General features: G+C 43.3%; 1 protein-coding gene across 3 annotated transcripts in view; it reads right to left on the reverse strand.

Annotated features, from left to right (window-relative positions):
- The window catches only part of AFAP1L2 (actin filament associated protein 1 like 2), a 74,004-nt gene that overhangs the window by 20,743 nt on the left and 34,975 nt on the right, over positions 1 to 18,286 (reverse strand). For 2 of the 3 annotated variants that reach the window (XM_083441090.1, XM_083441091.1), the window contains exons 2-4: positions 5,091 to 5,219; positions 3,254 to 3,331; positions 1,291 to 1,385 (exon numbers count right to left, since the gene is read on the reverse strand). In XM_083441090.1, the coding sequence (XP_083297216.1) occupies positions 1,291 to 1,385; positions 3,254 to 3,331; positions 5,091 to 5,219 (302 nt within the window). Of the gene's footprint in view, positions 1 to 1,290; positions 1,386 to 3,253; positions 3,332 to 5,090; positions 5,220 to 12,408; positions 12,497 to 18,286 lie in introns of all 3 variants that reach the window. The other variant, XM_083441092.1, reaches the window with a different exon arrangement.

Consider the following 18,286-nt stretch of genomic DNA (forward strand, 5'->3'; position numbering starts at 1 on the left):
TTCAAAGATGATGCAGCTCAAGATAACCACAAGATTCTCCAAGTAGACAAACACACACACACCTCTTCCAATTGCCAGCAGATAGAAGTATATAGTGAACCTGCTCACTTGAGTATACAGAATGGCAGATATGTGATTCAATATAACCATAGCACTCTCTAGTAACTTGTCTCCATTGGTACCTTGGCAAAATATTTACTCACCTTTGCAAAATGGTAAAATGGAAAGTAATACCCAATAGCACAAAGGTCAGCTGTGTGTGTGTGTGTGTGTGTGTGTGTGTGTCAATACTGGTGAACATTTTGGAACCTGGTTAAATATTTAAGTGCTTAAAATCCAAACTGGAAAAGAAAGCCAATTTCTCGATGGGGGCCAAGCAGGAAACATATCCCTGAGTTGCAGCTATTGCATGCTGGCGCTGAAGCCAAGTACCATCATACTTTGTAGAAAGATTAAAACATCAAGTTCTGCCTACGTTTATGAAATAAACTGCAATATTTTCCTATACAGCAAAATGAAGTTTTGGATGAGGGGAGAAGAAAGTGACTACTGGTCATTGTTTCTTTCTAACAATGGACTAGGTGGTGCGATAGATGCATCTGGTCCCAACCTGGTGCCCTTTGGATGTTTGGGATTACAACTCCCACCAGTCCCAGTCAGCACAACCGTGCTCATGGGAGTTGTAATCCAACCTATGAGGAAGGCTGCTTTAATGAGTTAAAAGTGTCATTCATTCTTTTCTTCCAGAGACACAGAAGGTTGCATCCAATGTGAGTTCTATTCAGAGCTGAACCACTTAAGTTAATAGACCTGAATTAGAAATGTCTATTCATTTCAGGGTTGTTAAACTACAGTTTCCTGTTGTGTCTGAACTGCAAAACTGGTTTAATCCTACTACAAACCAGGCTCTGATTCTGGGTTGACATCTTGGGTCTGTAGTTGACATTAAACCACATCATCATGCAATTTTTGAAGATGAAGCAAGACCAATGGAGGAAACCGTATTGCAGAGATGTTGACACACACGTGTGTGTGTGTGTGAGAGAGAGAGAGAGAGAGAGAGAGAGTTGCCAGTGCCCATAATGCTGTAAGTGCTCTATAAATGTTTAATAAATATTGATGTATCATTTGAGAGAGAAAAGGCAGCTCTAGGATTTTTTCAGACCTCTGCATCTTACATTACAACTCACTCCAAAGGGTACTAAATTCTATCCCAGAAGATGAATGGCACTTGTATTATTGTTATGGAGAGTACGTTGAAAGGAAGTAAATGAACAAACAAGAACTTACTATTTTTGAAGGTGGGAGGTCTGGCAAACTCTTCTGAGGTGGAGACAAATGCTGTTCCACTTCCCCATTTGTCAAGGAGTCTCTGCAACCCAACACTGCGGCCCAAACAGAAATAACAACATGCAAACAGTCCATCACATAGACCAAGCTCAGAAACATTCTTGGATGCTATGCTTTTGTTTTGGAGGAAGCATTGCATTAAATTAGAGAGCATATTACAGACCACAAAAATGGCATTTGATACCACCTCCAAGAATATGGCGAAAAAGCGGCTAGGGACACGCTCTCTTGCTAGTTGTGGGTTTGCTGGCACATATTTGCTTGACACTGCAAAGACCAAGATGTCTTAAAAATAATCTGTCTACTTGCAGGGCAAGGCTGACGTCTATATTGAGCAGTATTCACCCTGTCATTACTGTTGGTTTTAACTTGCAGGGACAATTCAGTCTTTTCCTAAATCCAAGCAAACAGAACTCACACTGAGAAAGAGCTACAATCTCAGCAGGTGGGGAAATACTTCCAGCCAATTTTCAGCTAGTTGGCAGGTGAAGTGCTGCCTCCATAATCCTGGGATCCATGGTGTATTAACAACCTAGGGAGGTGTGGAAAGGTAGTACAGGGCTCTGGCTATATTGGCAACTGAAGGGAAGAAGCTCACTTCTCCTCTGCAGGGCCTGACTATGAATGGAAACAGACGACAGCTAATCACACAGTAGCTGCTTAAAACCACATGACTCTTGCTTAAAGATTTCACACAGAAGCACATATGGAAAGGCAGTGACCTACAGACTTCAGAATGGCTGCAGGGGGCTTTTGAACATAGGTAATCCTAGGCAACATAAACAGTCCTGCCATCTGGGGCAGCTGGTGGCGAGGGCACTGTCATGCAGCAGGGCTCCCCCTTAGTGGTGTCACTGTGCTCACTGGGAGGGAAAAGAGGGACACATCAGGGAGATCACTGCTGTGCTGGAGCAGTGGCTGGAGGGCCGTACTGGTTCTGCCACTGCACCTGCACAATGCTGACCTCCCTGCCACCTCACCTCTGCCTGTAAGCACAGTGGTGCCTTTTTACACCAGCCATTCTCCCCACCCACCCACTGCCATCTTCAAATATGGTGGTGGAGATGCACATTCTCATCCATGCCCATATGGAGACTACTTCATAGAATAAGCAATTCAATGTCTGAAGTGGCCCTATGATTCCCCCAAACAGCTTCAGCAAACCTGGAAGCACAGATACCAGCCCTGGAAAGACAGGCATGAATTTTGCTGCACAAACATACAATTTAAGATATTAGAAGCACTGTTCTTTTCAGACTAGCTGGGAAGCCACAATAACAGCTGTGCATCCACATCCTTTCATGGGGGTAACAGGGTTCTGGTGTAAGGCTGCGAGCAGCAAAGCAAAATCCAGAGCACCCAGTGATGTTATTAGCCAAGTAAATTGGACATCTGCCTCCCTTCCCTTGGCTTCTTAGATTTCCTGATCTTTGTTTCTACACATCTTAATTAAGAGGCACCTGAAAGCAACTCTGGTCCTGCGTTTCTCCATCTATATCTGCATGTCAAACCCAGGGAGGGTTTCCGCTAAAGCTAAAATGGATCAGTGAACATGGGCAGAGTTTACCATGTCTGTCTGGAAGATGGGTAGAGGAAGCTCAGACTTAACAATGAATTGGTACTGTGAGTTGGATGGTGTTTCTTTAAAAAAAACGATACATGTGATCCTTTCATGCGTAAGAAGCACATTCAGCAGCGAAATGGGGAAGGGCCATAGCTCAGTGGTAGATGATGTGCCTTGCATGCAGCAGGCCCCGGTTCGATTCCCAGCATGTCCAGGTAGGGCTTTGAGAAACCCCCCTCTGAAATCTTGGAGGGCCAATGCCAGGCTGTGTAGGTAATACTACACTGACCTAGATGGACCGATGGTCTGACTCTGTATAAGGCAATCTTACATTCCTACCTTTGTCTGGTTTCTCTGGTTCACCATGTTGCTTATTGATGGTGACTTTGTTCATGTAAATGTATTCCTCATCACCACCTATGAAGCGAAGAATATAAGCTCATTATTCTCTTGCGTATACTTGCACTGCATAGAAAATCATGCATTGTACAGCAGAGCATCTTGAGCAAAGCATCTCCTGGAGGAATTTTTAAACCATTTGCTTGGTCAGAATGGATATCTGTCCATCTATTTATTTATTTTTTTAAAAAATATTATGATCAGAGGAGGCTTGTTCTACTGACTTAGCTCAGTGGCACCTTAACTGACATTGCTCTTGCACAGTTTATCTTGATTGCAGCTAAGAAGCTGTGCACTTGCCACCCCTGGCGGTGGAAGTTTCTTAGAGAGACTCAGCCCTTTCAAAGTTTATCTTCTTATCATTCTTGCAAATTAGATTCAGAAAATCTTGAATGAATTTAAAAATACATTGAGATTAAGAGCAAATGGAACAACAGCTCAGTTGGTTAGAGCATCATGCTGATAACACCAAGGTCACAGGTTCAATCCCTGTAAGAGACAACTGCAGATTCCTACATTGCAGGGGGCTGGACTAGATGGTCCTTAGGGTCCCTTCCACCTCTACAATTATATAATTATACGAAATGAGATTAGCTTGATTCAAGGGCTTTTATATTCACTTCTTTTCTCGTGTACCGTATTTTTCGTCCTCTAGGGCGCACTTTTTTCCCTCCAAAAATGAAGGGGAAATGTGTGTGCGTCCTATGGGCGAATGCAGGCTTTCGCTGAAGCGTGGAGAGCCCCATGGCCAGCCCCCCAAGCTCAGGGGACAGCGGGGAGGCGGAACGCTGCCATCCCGCTGTCCCCCGACTTTGTTAGAAGCTGGCGGGGGGGAGAAGCCTGCTCCTTCCCGTCGCCAGCCCCGCAAACTCGGGGGACAGCGGGGAGGTGCAGCGCGCCATCCCACTGTCTCCCGACCTGGTTTGGAGGCTGGCGGAGGGCTTCCCCCTCCCCCAGCCCCACAAGCTCCCAGAGCGATGCCAAACTGCACGCAGCTTCAGCATGGCTCTGGGTTCCATTCTGGGGGCTGGGGAAGCTTGGGCTTCCCCAGCCCCGCGCCTGGGGGGGGGGATAATTTTTTTCCCCTTTATTCTCCCCCCCCAAATCTAGGTGCATCCTATGGGCCGGTGCGTCCTATAGGGTGAAAAATACGCTACATTTGGGTACTGCATAGCAATTTGACAGAACAACCAGCACACATTGAACGTACTGGACTTTTGGAACACGTTTTCTGTGTACCCATTTGTGCGTGTACACACGTGTGCATGTACAAATGCATGGGTAGGCAAACTAAGGCCTGGGGGCCGGATCCGGCCCAATCGCCTTCTAAATCCGGCCAATGGGCGGTCCAGGAATCAGTCTGTTTTTACATGAGTAGAATGTGTCCTTTTATTTAAAATGCATTCTCTGGGTTATTTGTGGGGCATAGCAACTCGTTCAATTCCCCCCCCCCCCAAAAAAAAATCTAGTCCAGCCCTCCACAAGGTCTGAGGGACAGTGGGCCAGCCCCCTGCTGAAAAAGTTTGCTGACCCCTGTACAAATGCATGCACTGCACATATATTCCTGCTACCCAGGGCTAACTCTTTGTGCAAAAAGTAGACTTCAGATTGTGACACAATAAGTAACTTTCCCTTTAACAAAAGACTGTTGGCTGTTTTTATGTGCAATTGGGGAGGCCGTAGTTTAGATGCAAAAGTAGACCAGTATCGGTATCAGCAAACGATAGCTCTGAGAAGCTCTTCTGAAATTAGCGCCCTTTTACACAACTGTGCTTACCACTTGATTTTGTGCACAGCCTAAGCAGGTCAGTGAGGAAGCTTTTTTTCACAACGGCAGTGCTGCTGAGGTTCTCCTTGTCCAGTATCTTCAGAAAATCTTCAAGTTCTGTAAGCAGTTGCTCCAGAGCTGAAGTAGACATAAAACAGATTTGCAAATGCTATTATGCCCTGTACAGTGGTTAAATATATAAAAGGGATTTATAGCGATCCTTGAAGAACCCAACATTTCTTGAATCAGTTTGCATTTTAAACCAAAACCTATACTTTTAGAATCAGCCCATTTTCCACTGTCCATTTTACCTTACATCTCATGCATTAAATGCAAAATATAACAGCTTGGGACCAGTTTATCTGCAAGATCGCCTTACCCCTTATGTCTACTCAACTGCTTTGATGAATGGAAAGGGCACTGTTAAAGGAGACTCTTGATATTCCATCCACACTTACGGGAAATGGATCTTTTAGCGTGGCAACATTTTTCCTTTGGAACTCCCTGCCTCCTGACATCAGGAAAATGCCTTCACTGTATTCTTGGCAGTGCCTGCTTAAAACATTTTCACTGAGGCAAAAGTATCCAGACACATAGAATCGACTACTGTCGATTTCAATCCCCTTTTGAACATTTTTAAATACCTGCTTTTAACTTTTATTCAGAATTTTAATGTTTTATTTTATGTTTTCATAAACAACTTAGAGGTTTTCTCTCAATAAAGCGGTATATAAATTTTATTAAATAAACAAATACATGCAAAAGATACTTCTGGACCAAATTTTTGACTCTCTATACTAAGAGTTGCTGGACTATCTGAATCTTGCAGGAGATGATTCAAACTTTTCTTTTGAATGCTGGAATCTCAAGCAACATTAACAACCTTTTCAGTATGCGCACACATAAAAATGACTTATTACAAAACATGTGAAATGTAAGATGTGAAATTTCTCTTGTTCAACACTTGGTGCAAACCTTTTCTTTTCTTACTCCCATTGGATATGTTACTAACAGTAACAGAGATTGGATTGAACATAACACATTCAAAACGCTACACTATAATCCACAAGCCAGTCCTTTGCTATTTGTATTCCATTTCATCACCTTATAACGATGCTCAAACACAGGGAAGATGGCAACATGAGAGACAAGGCCCTAATACTATTAGCTGGGACAATTTAGACAGCTGTGAGTGAAACAGATCTCTGGAACGCTTGCATGATTTAACAAATTTGATTCCCCCAAAGCACCATCCTTTCCCACAAAACAATGCAAGATTTATTTGTACGGAGAGATGAACACCTTATGTACAGAATGACTTCTAAAAGTTGACCCAGGTCAGTGTTCTTCAAACGGAGCTATGAATAACATTTCTCTGCATCCACAAATCTAGCCCAACAAACCTGAAGGGGAGATTTTCCCAGACCCTCCTTTCCATCTCTTCCTCCCCTCCTCTTCCAAACATCTGTCTAAAACTTTCTGAGCTGGCACCATTCATTTCCCTAGCAGACTGCCTTGGCAGAAGGCACTTGACTTGCAACGGCTCCATTCTTTGTCTGCTACAGAAAAATCAACAGACCAGCTGATCATTCGGTGCCGGTTTAGAGTAAGCATTCAAGTTGCTGAATGGTGGGTGCTGCTGGCTTTTTGTGGATTTTCCAGCCCATCCTGCCAGGCACATTCCAAGGCTTACAGGGGTCGGCTGCTGCTGTAGGGAAAGGGAAAGTAGATTTGTGATGACAGAAGGAGAAAGCTATTCTCTCCAACTGTGAAAAGAAACAGATGTGTTGGTAGGGGCTGCCGAAGCAGCTGGATGACTTTTAGGAGGACAACGGACCTTCCAAAGGGAACAAAACATGCACTGATACAGAAAAGCAGGCCCTCTGGTGCAACCCACTCGCCTGAGACCCCAGACAAGAATAAAGACAATGGTGAATTATCCACGGCAGAAGGAGAGGGATCGTTATGCTCCTTGGTCTGCACCAGTCGCCAGTGAATTCAACTTAAGGAAAATCAGAGGCGTAGATGTGTTGAATTTTTGGGGTGGGGTGGGGGTGGGGAAGGCGCACTGATCTTGAACTTGTTTTATCTTTTTAATTTGTGGAATACGGTAGGTCGCTATAGAAGGCAATTAGGTGGAAACAGCCATTTCCCATTTTGTTTCTAATTTCTGGCCATGTGGCTATTAAATAAGAATGATCTGGAAAATGAATATTATTCTGTTCCTGTGGTCTTTTAAAAAAATGCACACTATTAGTCACCAATTGACATTTTTAGCACAAAATTATCTTTTAAAAAAACCATGCGGCAAATGAACTCTACTCTACCTCTGCGGATGCGGTCTTAAACGGATGTGCACTTTTAGTCACCAGTTACAATTTTTATCACAGAGAAAAAACATATCGGCTTTTCCCCAAGTATATTTGTCTACTATGGCATGAGGTTGTGAGATCTTGCACTGAAAATTATACAGTGAGGGGGGAAAGTATTTGATCCCCTGCTAAATTTGCCCATTTGCCCTCTGACAAAGGAATGACCAGTCCATAATTTTAATGGTAGGTTTATTGTAGCTGTGAGAGACAGAATAACAACAGGAAAACCCCCAGAAACCCAGAAGACAAAAGTCAGAGATTGATGTGAATTATAATGAGTGAAATAAGTATTTGATCCCCTATCAACCAGCCAGATGTCAGGTTACCTGGTATCTTCACTGTATGTAACGAGCTGAGATTAGAAGAACCTGCTGTAAGGGAGAGGTCTTACCTGTAATCCCAGCTCGTTAAGACACCTGTCGACAGAAGCAATCAATCCAGCAGATTCCAAAGTAGCCACCATGACCGAGACCAAAGAGGTGTCCAAGGATGTCAGGGACAAGATTGTAGACCTGCACAAGGCTGGACTGGGCTACAAGACTATTGCCAAGCAGCTTGGTGAGAATGTGACAACAGCTGGTGCAATAATTCGCAAATGGAAGAAACACAAAATAACTGTCAACCTCCCTCGGTCTGGGGTTCAATGCAAGATCTCATCTCATGGAGTTGCAATGATCAGGAGAATGGTGATGAAGCAACCCAGAACTACACTGGGGAAAATTGTCAATGATCTCAGGGCAGCTGGGACCATAGTCACCATGAAAACAGACATATTATGCTTTGGGGGTGTTTTTCTGCTAAGGGGACAGGACACCTTCACCGCATCGAAGGGACAATGGACGGGACCATGTATTGTCAAATCTTGGGTAAGCACCTCCTTCACTCGGCCAGGGCATTGAAAATGGGTTGAGGATGGGTGTTCCAGCATGATAATGACTCAAAACACACGGCCAAGGCAACAAAGGAGTGGCTCAAGAAGAAGCACATTAAGGTTCTGGAGTGGCCTAGCCAGTCTCCAAACCTTAATCTCATCAAAAATCTGTGGAGGGAGCTGAAGGTTCGAGTAGCTACACATCAGCCTTGAAATCTTACTGACTTGGAGAGGATCTGCAAAGAGGAGTGGGACAAAATACCTCCTGAGATGTGTGCAAACCTGGTGGCCACCTACAAGAAACATCTGACCTCTGTAATTGCCAACAAGGGTTTTGCCACCAAGTACTAAGCCATCTTTTGCAAAGAGATCAAGTATTTATTTCACTCATTACAATACACATCAATCTCTGACTTTTGTGCTCTGGGTTTCTGGGGGTTTTCCTGTTGTTATTCTGTCTCTCACAGCTACTATATACCTACCATTAAAATTATGGAGTGGTCATTTCTTCATCAGAGGGCAAACAAGCAAATTTAGCAGGGGATCAAATACTTTCCCATCTCACTGTATAAGCTCAACACTGACAATATATACCAGGAAACACAGACAGACTGAGAAATACTCAATAAAACATGGTTTACTGGAATGTTGGATAATCAGTTTTGTTTGTTTCTTTGTTTAATTTTTATACCACCCTTCATCCAAAGATTTCAAGGCAGTTCACAGAAGATTATGATGCAGCAATCTGCAATAACAAGACAGAACTTGCAACGCTAAAGAATGTAGATACTTCTCTAGTCAGTTTCTTTTTTATATAAAAGGAAGTTGTTTGTTTATTTATTACATTTATATCTCACCTTTTCCCAGTGAATTCATGGGATTCCCCGATATGACCCTGCATTCAGATCATCACCAGATCCCAGTCAGCTTACTTTCACCAATGTTGTTGCATCACGTGCATTTAGACTGGTGGTGAAGGGAGTTTTTTTTCTCGATTAGGGACCCCTGGCCCACAGAAAACACAATGCTTGGGGCCTGATCCAGCCTTGTCAGGTGAGCCAGACAGAAACAGCTCTCAAGGGCATTTTCAAAGCCTATTTGAGAAGCCTTCTAAGCATTCCTCCCTACTCTGGTCCACATGATTCAACGCTGGCCAACTGGTCTCCCTTTGGGCTGTCTACTCCTCCCCCTGAACCCCCTGCCAAAGCTTCACTGCACAGTGACCACAGACTTGAGCCAACTCTACCTGTCTCTGAACACATTCTCTCTCCTCTCACACACACCGACACATCTGCCTAACAGTACTTGTGGGATGTGTGCTTATGCTTCAGCACTGCTTCCCAGAGACTTCAGAGCTGGCTGAATTTACTGAAAGAGCAGAGGTAACACTGTGGACCAGATACAACCCATGGACTGAATCCCCACCTCTGCTCTAGGCTATGCCTGTGGAACCCAACGGTCAACTCTGCATGCACAGAGGGGAGCAGGATCATGGACCCTGCGTGTGCACTCCCAGGTCTTCAGCCAGGAACTATGGTTATGCCAGGGTTCCCAAATACATACAGGCCTTAGGCATCTACAGTTCTAAGTGCTTCACTCCTGTTCTTACATTCCACATGACATGCAGAGGTCAGAACTGACAGGCACATCAAGGCTGAGGGGTGGGGCCAGTGGACAAAATCCCACTCCTTTCCATGCACTGATTGAACACACGAACAGGAGAACATGAAAGCAAGGTTTAGGTGAGTTATTGAAAAGTAGTAAGATTTCAACCAAGATGACAACTGAAATACCCTCAATAACCTGGCCCAGTCCAAAACACCCTAGCTTAACCAAGTTCTCCCAACCGTTTATGGTTGCCAAATAGGCTCTAGTACATGGATGTGGACCCTCAGACCAAATGCTTCCATGGGTTTCCATTTGGTCCACAGGACTCTCCCCAGCCCACACCCCTCATCAACACTCCTTGGGTGCTTTTGCCTAGCTGCAATATGTCCTTGCAGTGTGTTAATGCCTCTTGCTTGCCCAGTGCGAACTACACAAGCCAAGCCAACTAGAATGGATGAGGAAGACAGTATCTATTGTTCACAGGACATCTGCAGGAGAGCACACAGAATTCCTTCCTCCCCCTCCACCCGCACAAGGGACTTTCCAATCTCAAAGCATCCATCAAAAAAAAAATATTAGCCTTGTCAGTTTCAACAGCCAAGAATCTGTGGAAAGCATAGCATTTGTCCAAGGTACAGAATTTTGCAGTTTCGGTGCTTTGAGGAAAATGTGAGAATCTTGCAACAAAGGGGGCAAACTTGGGAGAAGTGCAACACATCACAAAGCAACAAATGAACATCTAATATGCATTTATTGTGCAATAACGACGGTGAAAGCAATTCCAGCAACTCTAATCATACCTCAGAAAGATTTAATGTCTGGTTTTGGAAACTCCTATTTGAACAGTTTGGCCTTGTCTTCCTATACAACATGAAACATGGCAAGGGAGACAATGGGCCTTGTTGCTTGTGGGCAGAGTGCCCAACTGCTGAACCCAACCAGCACAATATGGGCCATTCTGGAAGTCTGGACAATCATCTTATTGATGAACTGTCATCTCTAAACCAGGAACTCTGAACTTTAAGTAAGAGACAGCAGAAAAGGCAGACAAGGCTTTCCAGTTTGCTGAACAAATGACAGACTGGCTCCCCTCCTCCTTCACAGGGTGGTGGGAGGACTCAAGAAGCGGAAAAGAGAAGAGAGAGAAAGTGCTTGAAAAATGCCCAGAAGGCTCAATGAAGGAACGGCACTCCTGTCCCCTGCTCCCACACTATGAACAATCACATTCTTCCAAGTGCCTTATTGCAATGCTCAAAATTAATATAGTGAGATCCTTCATAAATAAGTGACTCCCAGTTTTCCATTCTGAGCCTTTGCTTGTAGTTTTGCTCTGGATTCAGATCACAGCACAGGGAGGGTTCCCCAAATTAACATCCTTAGCCTGAGGTTTGAATTTTTGACTGGAAGCATACTTCCCCTGCTTAACAATGCTTCCTCTTTTTTTGCTAGAAAGCTTGACATCCGAAAGTTGACTCTAAGCCTTTGGCTGTCCAAGTGCTGTCTCAGCTTCCGACAACTTTTTCCTCCAGCAAAATCAACCCAGCATATTGTGGCACATTTACCAGCTCCAAAAAACTCTACATGGAGAAGACAACATCAACTTGATGGTGGTCCCATTTGCTTCCTCACCAAGGTTGAGAATGTACATGCATTGGGTACCAAACATTCTGCCTTTGGCCAGATTGTCATATGGAGAGATATATGGTCCTTCTATGACATCATTAAAAGTAGGGTTAGTGTCTTGCCATCAGTGCAGATACTTGTGGAGCAGCGGGGAGTGGTGAACTTCAGCTTTCTGTACACTAACTACTGCAGTGTGTGGGCTAAAGACTTCACATGTTGTTGGCATCCACCTGTCTCAAGAGAGAATGGAGTGTGCCTCTGGGGGTGAAGTCAAACTGCTGCATTAGCAGCACTGAAGTGACCTTTCTGGGGCACAAGCCTGGGCAGTGTGTATGGGCTGCTCAGACAGCAGGACCTCCTTCTCGGCCTCGCTGATGTGGCCCAAAGGAAAGCAGAGAAATACGTTTGGCACCAGCTTGGCTGCAGGAGTTGCTGAAAGGAGGCATACAAGGTGCCATCCAAATCCCCTCTATTTGTGTAGGGTTTACTTCCTAAGCCTTTTCTTCTCCCAAATATATCCTGTAAGGCAGTGGAGGTTTAGCATCAGAGTTTTCCTTCTCCTAGAGTCCCAGGTTGATGAGCCCCATCTGCCCCTCACTTCCCTCCACAGCAGCCTTTCTCAACCTGTGGGTCCCCAGATGTTGAACTACATCACCCCTAGCTAGCAAGGCCAGAGCTCAGAGATGATGGGAGTTGTAGTCCAACACAACATCTGGGGACCTACAGCTTAAGAACGGCTGCTCCACAGTATGTGCATAAACTGCGTTCTTGACTGTTGGAACCAGTATTGATCATATCTGCTCAATCCGCAGTAGCCTTCTTAACTCACCAAGGGTTTGAGACCCATCCTCACCTGGTTTATCCAGCCAATTGAAGCTGCTTCCCAGGGTGTGGCCACTGTTGCATGAACACAGCTTCTAGGAGCCACAGGCTAGACATGCCTTCTCGCATATTACAGGCACAGAAACCAGGTGACAGATAGGAAAAGGGGGAAGTAGATGCATCAAACAGGTATGAATATCAGAAATTAGAATAGAGCGGTATATTGCAGAAGGAGAAAGAACTTGCCAGCAAAAATTTTATTTCATATTCTATCCAGGAAAATAAGGGAACTTTTGTGATCACATATTCTTTCCCTTTGTTCTACAATGTAGCTATGACTTGAAATTCTATGTTAAATCAAACAACAAGCAGCTTGATGGCATTCTAGCCAGGGTTGTAACTAATCAGTTCTTTGCCACACAAATGGCAATTATGGACATTAAAGAAAAAATGGTTGCCTGGTCAGGAAAACAAATATTTTACAAGTGATGGTAACTGCCCCTAACTAAATTTATTTCCTCACAGTATAACTCACTCTGTAAGCCTGCCTTTCTGGTTGAATCAAACACCATCATATTCTCCATCACTGTAAACACTTGTAATTAAAATCCTTGTAGATTAAAAAAAAAAGAATTGGGAAAAAGAATTGCACGTGTTTCACTGCAGTGCAGTTTTCTTTATCAGTGTATTCACTGGCAAATGACCAGCTATTTTAAAAGCCAGCATACCAATTAATAATTCAGAAACATATAATTTTCCCACTACCAAATCTGACCTAGTAGCACACAAATTAAAAATGTCTGAATAGTCTGAATTTACGTAATTATGGATTTGGGGTGGATTCTGTTTGCCTTATGACCACAGGGGTGTGCGTATGTTACATGCAACAAGTGTACATAGAACACAGCAAGTTTTTACTAGCTCAGTAATGTCTAGACTGTCAGATAGCAGCTCTCCAGCGTTTCAGACAGGCTTCTCTCCCAGTTCTACCTGAAGATGCTGGGGACTAAACCTGGGCCTTCTGCATGCAAAACAAATGCTCTGCCACTGAGATATGGCACTTCCCTATGCAATCTCTATACTTGTCTATGTGAATAGTTGAGCTGTACAAGCTTTCAAACCCTTAACTCTCCCACATACACCATGCAGTGCATGGGCAGTAGGATGTGACTGAGTGCATAAAACAGACAGTCTGTTATTTGTTAATGTTCTTCAAAGACTTAAACCAGCAACCATGTCCTTGTGCTTTATTAAGGGCTGCTTCTGACACTGAGACAAAAATGTGACTGTGCTCACATAGCAAGAGGTGAGAAAACATCTTGGGTTGGATCCAGATCTAGCCATGCTTAGAGAAAACACACTGAAATAAATGGCACACATTATCCATCAGGAACTTAAGTCCTACTGATTTCAACGCACCCCTCCAGGGCTGGGGAGGTTCTGGGGCTCAAAACTCCCATAATGTCCAGGCAGCATAATCAGTGGTCATGGAGGATGGCAGTTATAGTCTCACAATATCTGGAAGGCCACAGGTTCCCCATGTGCAGTCTACTCTAAGCATGACTAGGTCTGGCTCAAGCCCAGGAGGTAGCAAATATAGCACAAACCCACTTCTCAACAAGGATACATATTTTGTGGGAAAGTATCCAGAGTCTGGCAAATGTACATGTATGTATTTTAAGACACAGATGCTTGCATCTGCATCTTTAAAAAGTAACACTGAAGGTGGCCTTTAACTGCCCTGAAGTCCCAGACTTGGCAAAACAGCCATTTATCGGATAGAAGAGATTTTGTTACTTAGCCTAGCCCAGACTTTGTTTTATATAAACAGAAGCCTATTATCTAGAGAGAATGAGAAGTTGCATTGAACCTCTAAAAGGCCATTAGATAAAACGCTCTGAAGGTATCACTAATCTTGCCCTGGATTTAAGAGCTAGGTTATTGTTTTTATGCAGTGTTTCAGCATAAAAATCATTGGCAAAAAAACCCCTTAAAAACTGCTGATGAATGTGTTTGTGCTCTGTCAGTTACTCCCATTAACTCAAGCCTTCTTGAAACATTTGATGCTTATGTTTTACTCTTTAATCTCTATTTTGCACTAACAAACCTCCAAGAGATTATTGCAGCTCAACTGTAATTTAGTGATTTCTCTTTTCTCAGCATCACTGTTTGATTATTGCTTACATTGTACACTGTAATTTAAGGACTGCCTCTAGAGACAGTTTCTGAAGCTCTTCTCACTTTCCAAATTCAGAATTGGCAGAAGTCAGCAGAGTTCAGTTCTACAGCTTGGTCTGAACTTTACCCAAAGGTCACAGAGAGAAATTTGGAGGTGCTTGACTGGAAGAGCCATCTCACATGACTTAAGATCTTCCATTCAGATAGGTGAATCAATGTAAGAATTCAGTCCTTTAATAAGAAGCCTGAAATGATCAAAGCTGCTGGGAAGTCTATAAATTACTATGTAGTAAAACCACCCCGTCGATAATAAGTAAAATTTAATGGTTCAGCTATTCAAACATCAGAATTTGAGACATTATTTATGGGAGTTGTAGTCCAACAGCATCTACAGCAGGGATTTCCAAATTGTAGTCTGCGGACCAGCAGTGGTCCACGAGCTTCATTCAGGTGGTTAACAGAATGTAAAAATAGACAGAAAAATCTGCCAAGGCCCTCAGCAATTTTCAAGTGGTCTGTGGAGGACTACTGATCTAGAGGTACACAGGTTAGCCACACCTGTCCTATGGTGCTAATGGGTTACAAAGGAAGACAAAACATACAGCCATGAAAATATTGTTAGCACCTCGCCTACCGTATATTGTTATATTGCTATTGTTAGCACCTAGCCTATAACTTAACTCTCCAAACAAGCTTAATGGTTTACTGTATGTTCACTTTTGTGCCCAATACAGAGAAGCTATTCCTAAACTCTAGTGGCATTAGGATGTTAACAGACTCACAGGTTTTCTGTAAAGGGAGACACTTCAATTCAGTTTTAATAAACCCCATTCTGAATATCTTAGTCTAGTGAAGGTTCACATTCTAGGTATCATGGCTGTTTCTTGGTGGGTCACTGCTATCTAGAACCAGTACAAACAGATTTTACTTTTGCAGGGAACAGACAAAACTGATACCTCTGAAGGGTCACACACATTGCTTTAAAAATTTCAGCTGCAGGGGGAAAAACACAAATAACTGGAGATTACTTCTGCTTAGTTTCTTAATAATGATCTGGAACAACCCCTTTCAGTTTCAGGCTTAATTCAACCCAGGATGTAGTTATTATCTTACAAAACAGGAAACACCCTTAAATAATCATTACATATTGGGGAACAAAAATATATTGTTTCTTCAATCTTCAGAGGACTTGAAAGCCAATATCTAAATTAAAACTTGGAAGCTGGGTAACGTCACTATCCTATTTTAGGAGCAGGGCAGACAGGATTTCTTTCTTTTTTATTGTCTCATGAAAATCTCAAAGCAAATTGACAGTACAATTGAAGTGCAAAAATTATTGAGCCTTGAGACCTTGCTCAAAACACACATTTTGATCTGAACAAAAGACACCAGGAAAGAAGAAGGAGTCTCAGCTATCACCCTCTCCTGCCCGAAACAAACCAGGACTGTGCCAAGAAAATGCACGTGGCAAAAAGGAGTACTAGGTCCTGGTGGGCTACCCCCTTACCCGCTTGTGATTGGCCAAGAGGGTAACCAGCCAATCAGGATTTTCATATATATTTTTTCCTTCCCCCCCCTTCACTTCTCACTTTCCTCTGCGCCCCCCTAGCCTCAGGCTATGGCCCCCCATTTACACATTTTTCACCTGGGGCCTCCTTGGAATATCCTGGGGCTCCCCTAGAATATCCCATGGGGCCCTAGGGGGCCATATGGCCCCCGGTTGGGAAACACTGGCCTTGCCTATATGTAGTCTATTTGTAGCTGGGCACATCAAAGAGGACATTAATTCAAGACACCATTAATTCAAGACACTCAGTGGAGCATATGCTTGTACAACAAGAACTATGGGTGGTATACAACTAAGTTCCATTTAAATTAATGGACCTAACTTAGTCAAGTTCCTCTGTTTCAGTGGGTCTACTCTGAGTAAAAGTTAGTTGAAAACACTCTGTATATTTAAATATAAGCTGATGTCCAACCATCGTAAAACCAAAACATGGTACATACAGCAAATAGCTCCCGAAAAGAGCACACTTGTAGTCATAGCTGTTTATTTTCTGTTTGTACTTAAGGTAAACCACACATTCCATTTTTAGCCAACATGCAGACACGGAAGCAGACACAACTCAGCTTCGACTGCATGGGGAGCTTAGAACTATGAAGATCGGAGGAGCATTGGTTCATTACATGTGAACAGAGGATGTGTAGCATACACACACACATACACACACACACACACTGCAAGCACATTCCAGAATGTACAAAATGGGCCAACAAAAATAGTAGTCAGAACATGAACAAGTGGGGTAGAAGATCCCCCTAAATAACCTGAAAACAAACAAAAAGAATGCAAGGAAATACAAAGTAGCTTCAGAAGGAGGACTAACTTTACCAGTGTCATGTTGTTCTGACATACATAGAAAATGGCCTTTTACCAAGGTAGAGCATTGGTTATTCTAACTCAATGCCATCTATACCAGGGCTGGGGTTCCTGTGACCATCAAGCTATCTTGAACTCCAACTCCCATCCGCCTCAGCTAGCATGTTCCATGGTCAGGGGTGAGGGAAGCTGTAGCCCAATAATATCTGGAAGGCCACTGGTTTCCCACTTCTGACCCATGCTGAGTGGCAGCAGGGATTTAAGATGGCAGTCTTTCCCATCCCCAACTTAGAGATGCGAGGACTGTGTCAGCATATAAGATAGTAGCTCTGCCTCTGCGCTACCCCACTCCCAATTACATTTCTGTAGCAAACTTTAATTAATTATAACAAGGTTTTCTGTATCAAAAGGAGTCTCAGTTGTTTATTCCCAGCTTTACAACCCATGGTTTATCAAGTCTAGAATGACTGAACCAGGTCATGAGCTTAATTTGATTCCATTACGGCAAACTCAACCTAGATTAAAAGACCTCTTTGCTTTTACATATGCATGCATGCATGAAATGTGTGTCAAAGCTTCCATGATTAAAAACTGAACTTTTCCTCATCCTTTTCAACTCCCCACACCCCCAAGACATAAGTGATCAAGAGCGCGCAAAAATATTTCCACCTTTCTTTTTATTTGTATAACTCTTCTTTGATAATACTGAGACAGAAGATTACTGAGCTGACACATTTTGTTTCCAGAAAGCCCCCATTGTCTGAGCTGAATTCAAAAGAGATTTATGTAACATCTACGACGAAAACAGGAGGAAGATGGAAAGCCTGAACAAAAGGGAAAGGAGCTGAAAATGAATATTAAACATGGACTTTATTCAACCTCCAGTTATTAGGGTTCCCACCTTTTTCATGTAGAGGCAGGAATGAATCTTTCCCAGTCACTACAGTTTTAAGTTGGGGAGATACTTCACAGGTTCACTTTCATCTGACATACAGCTAGTGAGAGCACCGTGACTTCAGAAGATGCTTCAGTTTCAACTCTCAGAAGCAATGACCCATCCTAAATAGTAAGAAGAAAGCTTTTTTTGGGGGGTGTGGATTCCTCGTTCTTATAGAATTGTACTACCCATAACAAAAGAGATCAGTTATATGTAGAATGTAAGGCTGCAAGATTCGAGCCTACTTGAACTCTGTGCATTTTGAAAGCTTGGTCCAGAAAGCTCAGGTGCTAGCTGAGGTACATTAGGGCCAATTCAGATAATCAGCAACCACCTTGTATCCACTTGGCATGTGCCCCACATATTGCGGAAGCTGTCCCTGCTAGCCTCCTTCCATACAGTGAGCTCAGCATC

The sequence above is a fragment of the Podarcis tiliguerta genome, assembly GCF_965153285.1.
Source record: "Podarcis tiliguerta genome assembly, chromosome: 5".
Classification (NCBI taxonomy): Eukaryota; Metazoa; Chordata; class Lepidosauria; order Squamata; family Lacertidae; genus Podarcis; species Podarcis tiliguerta.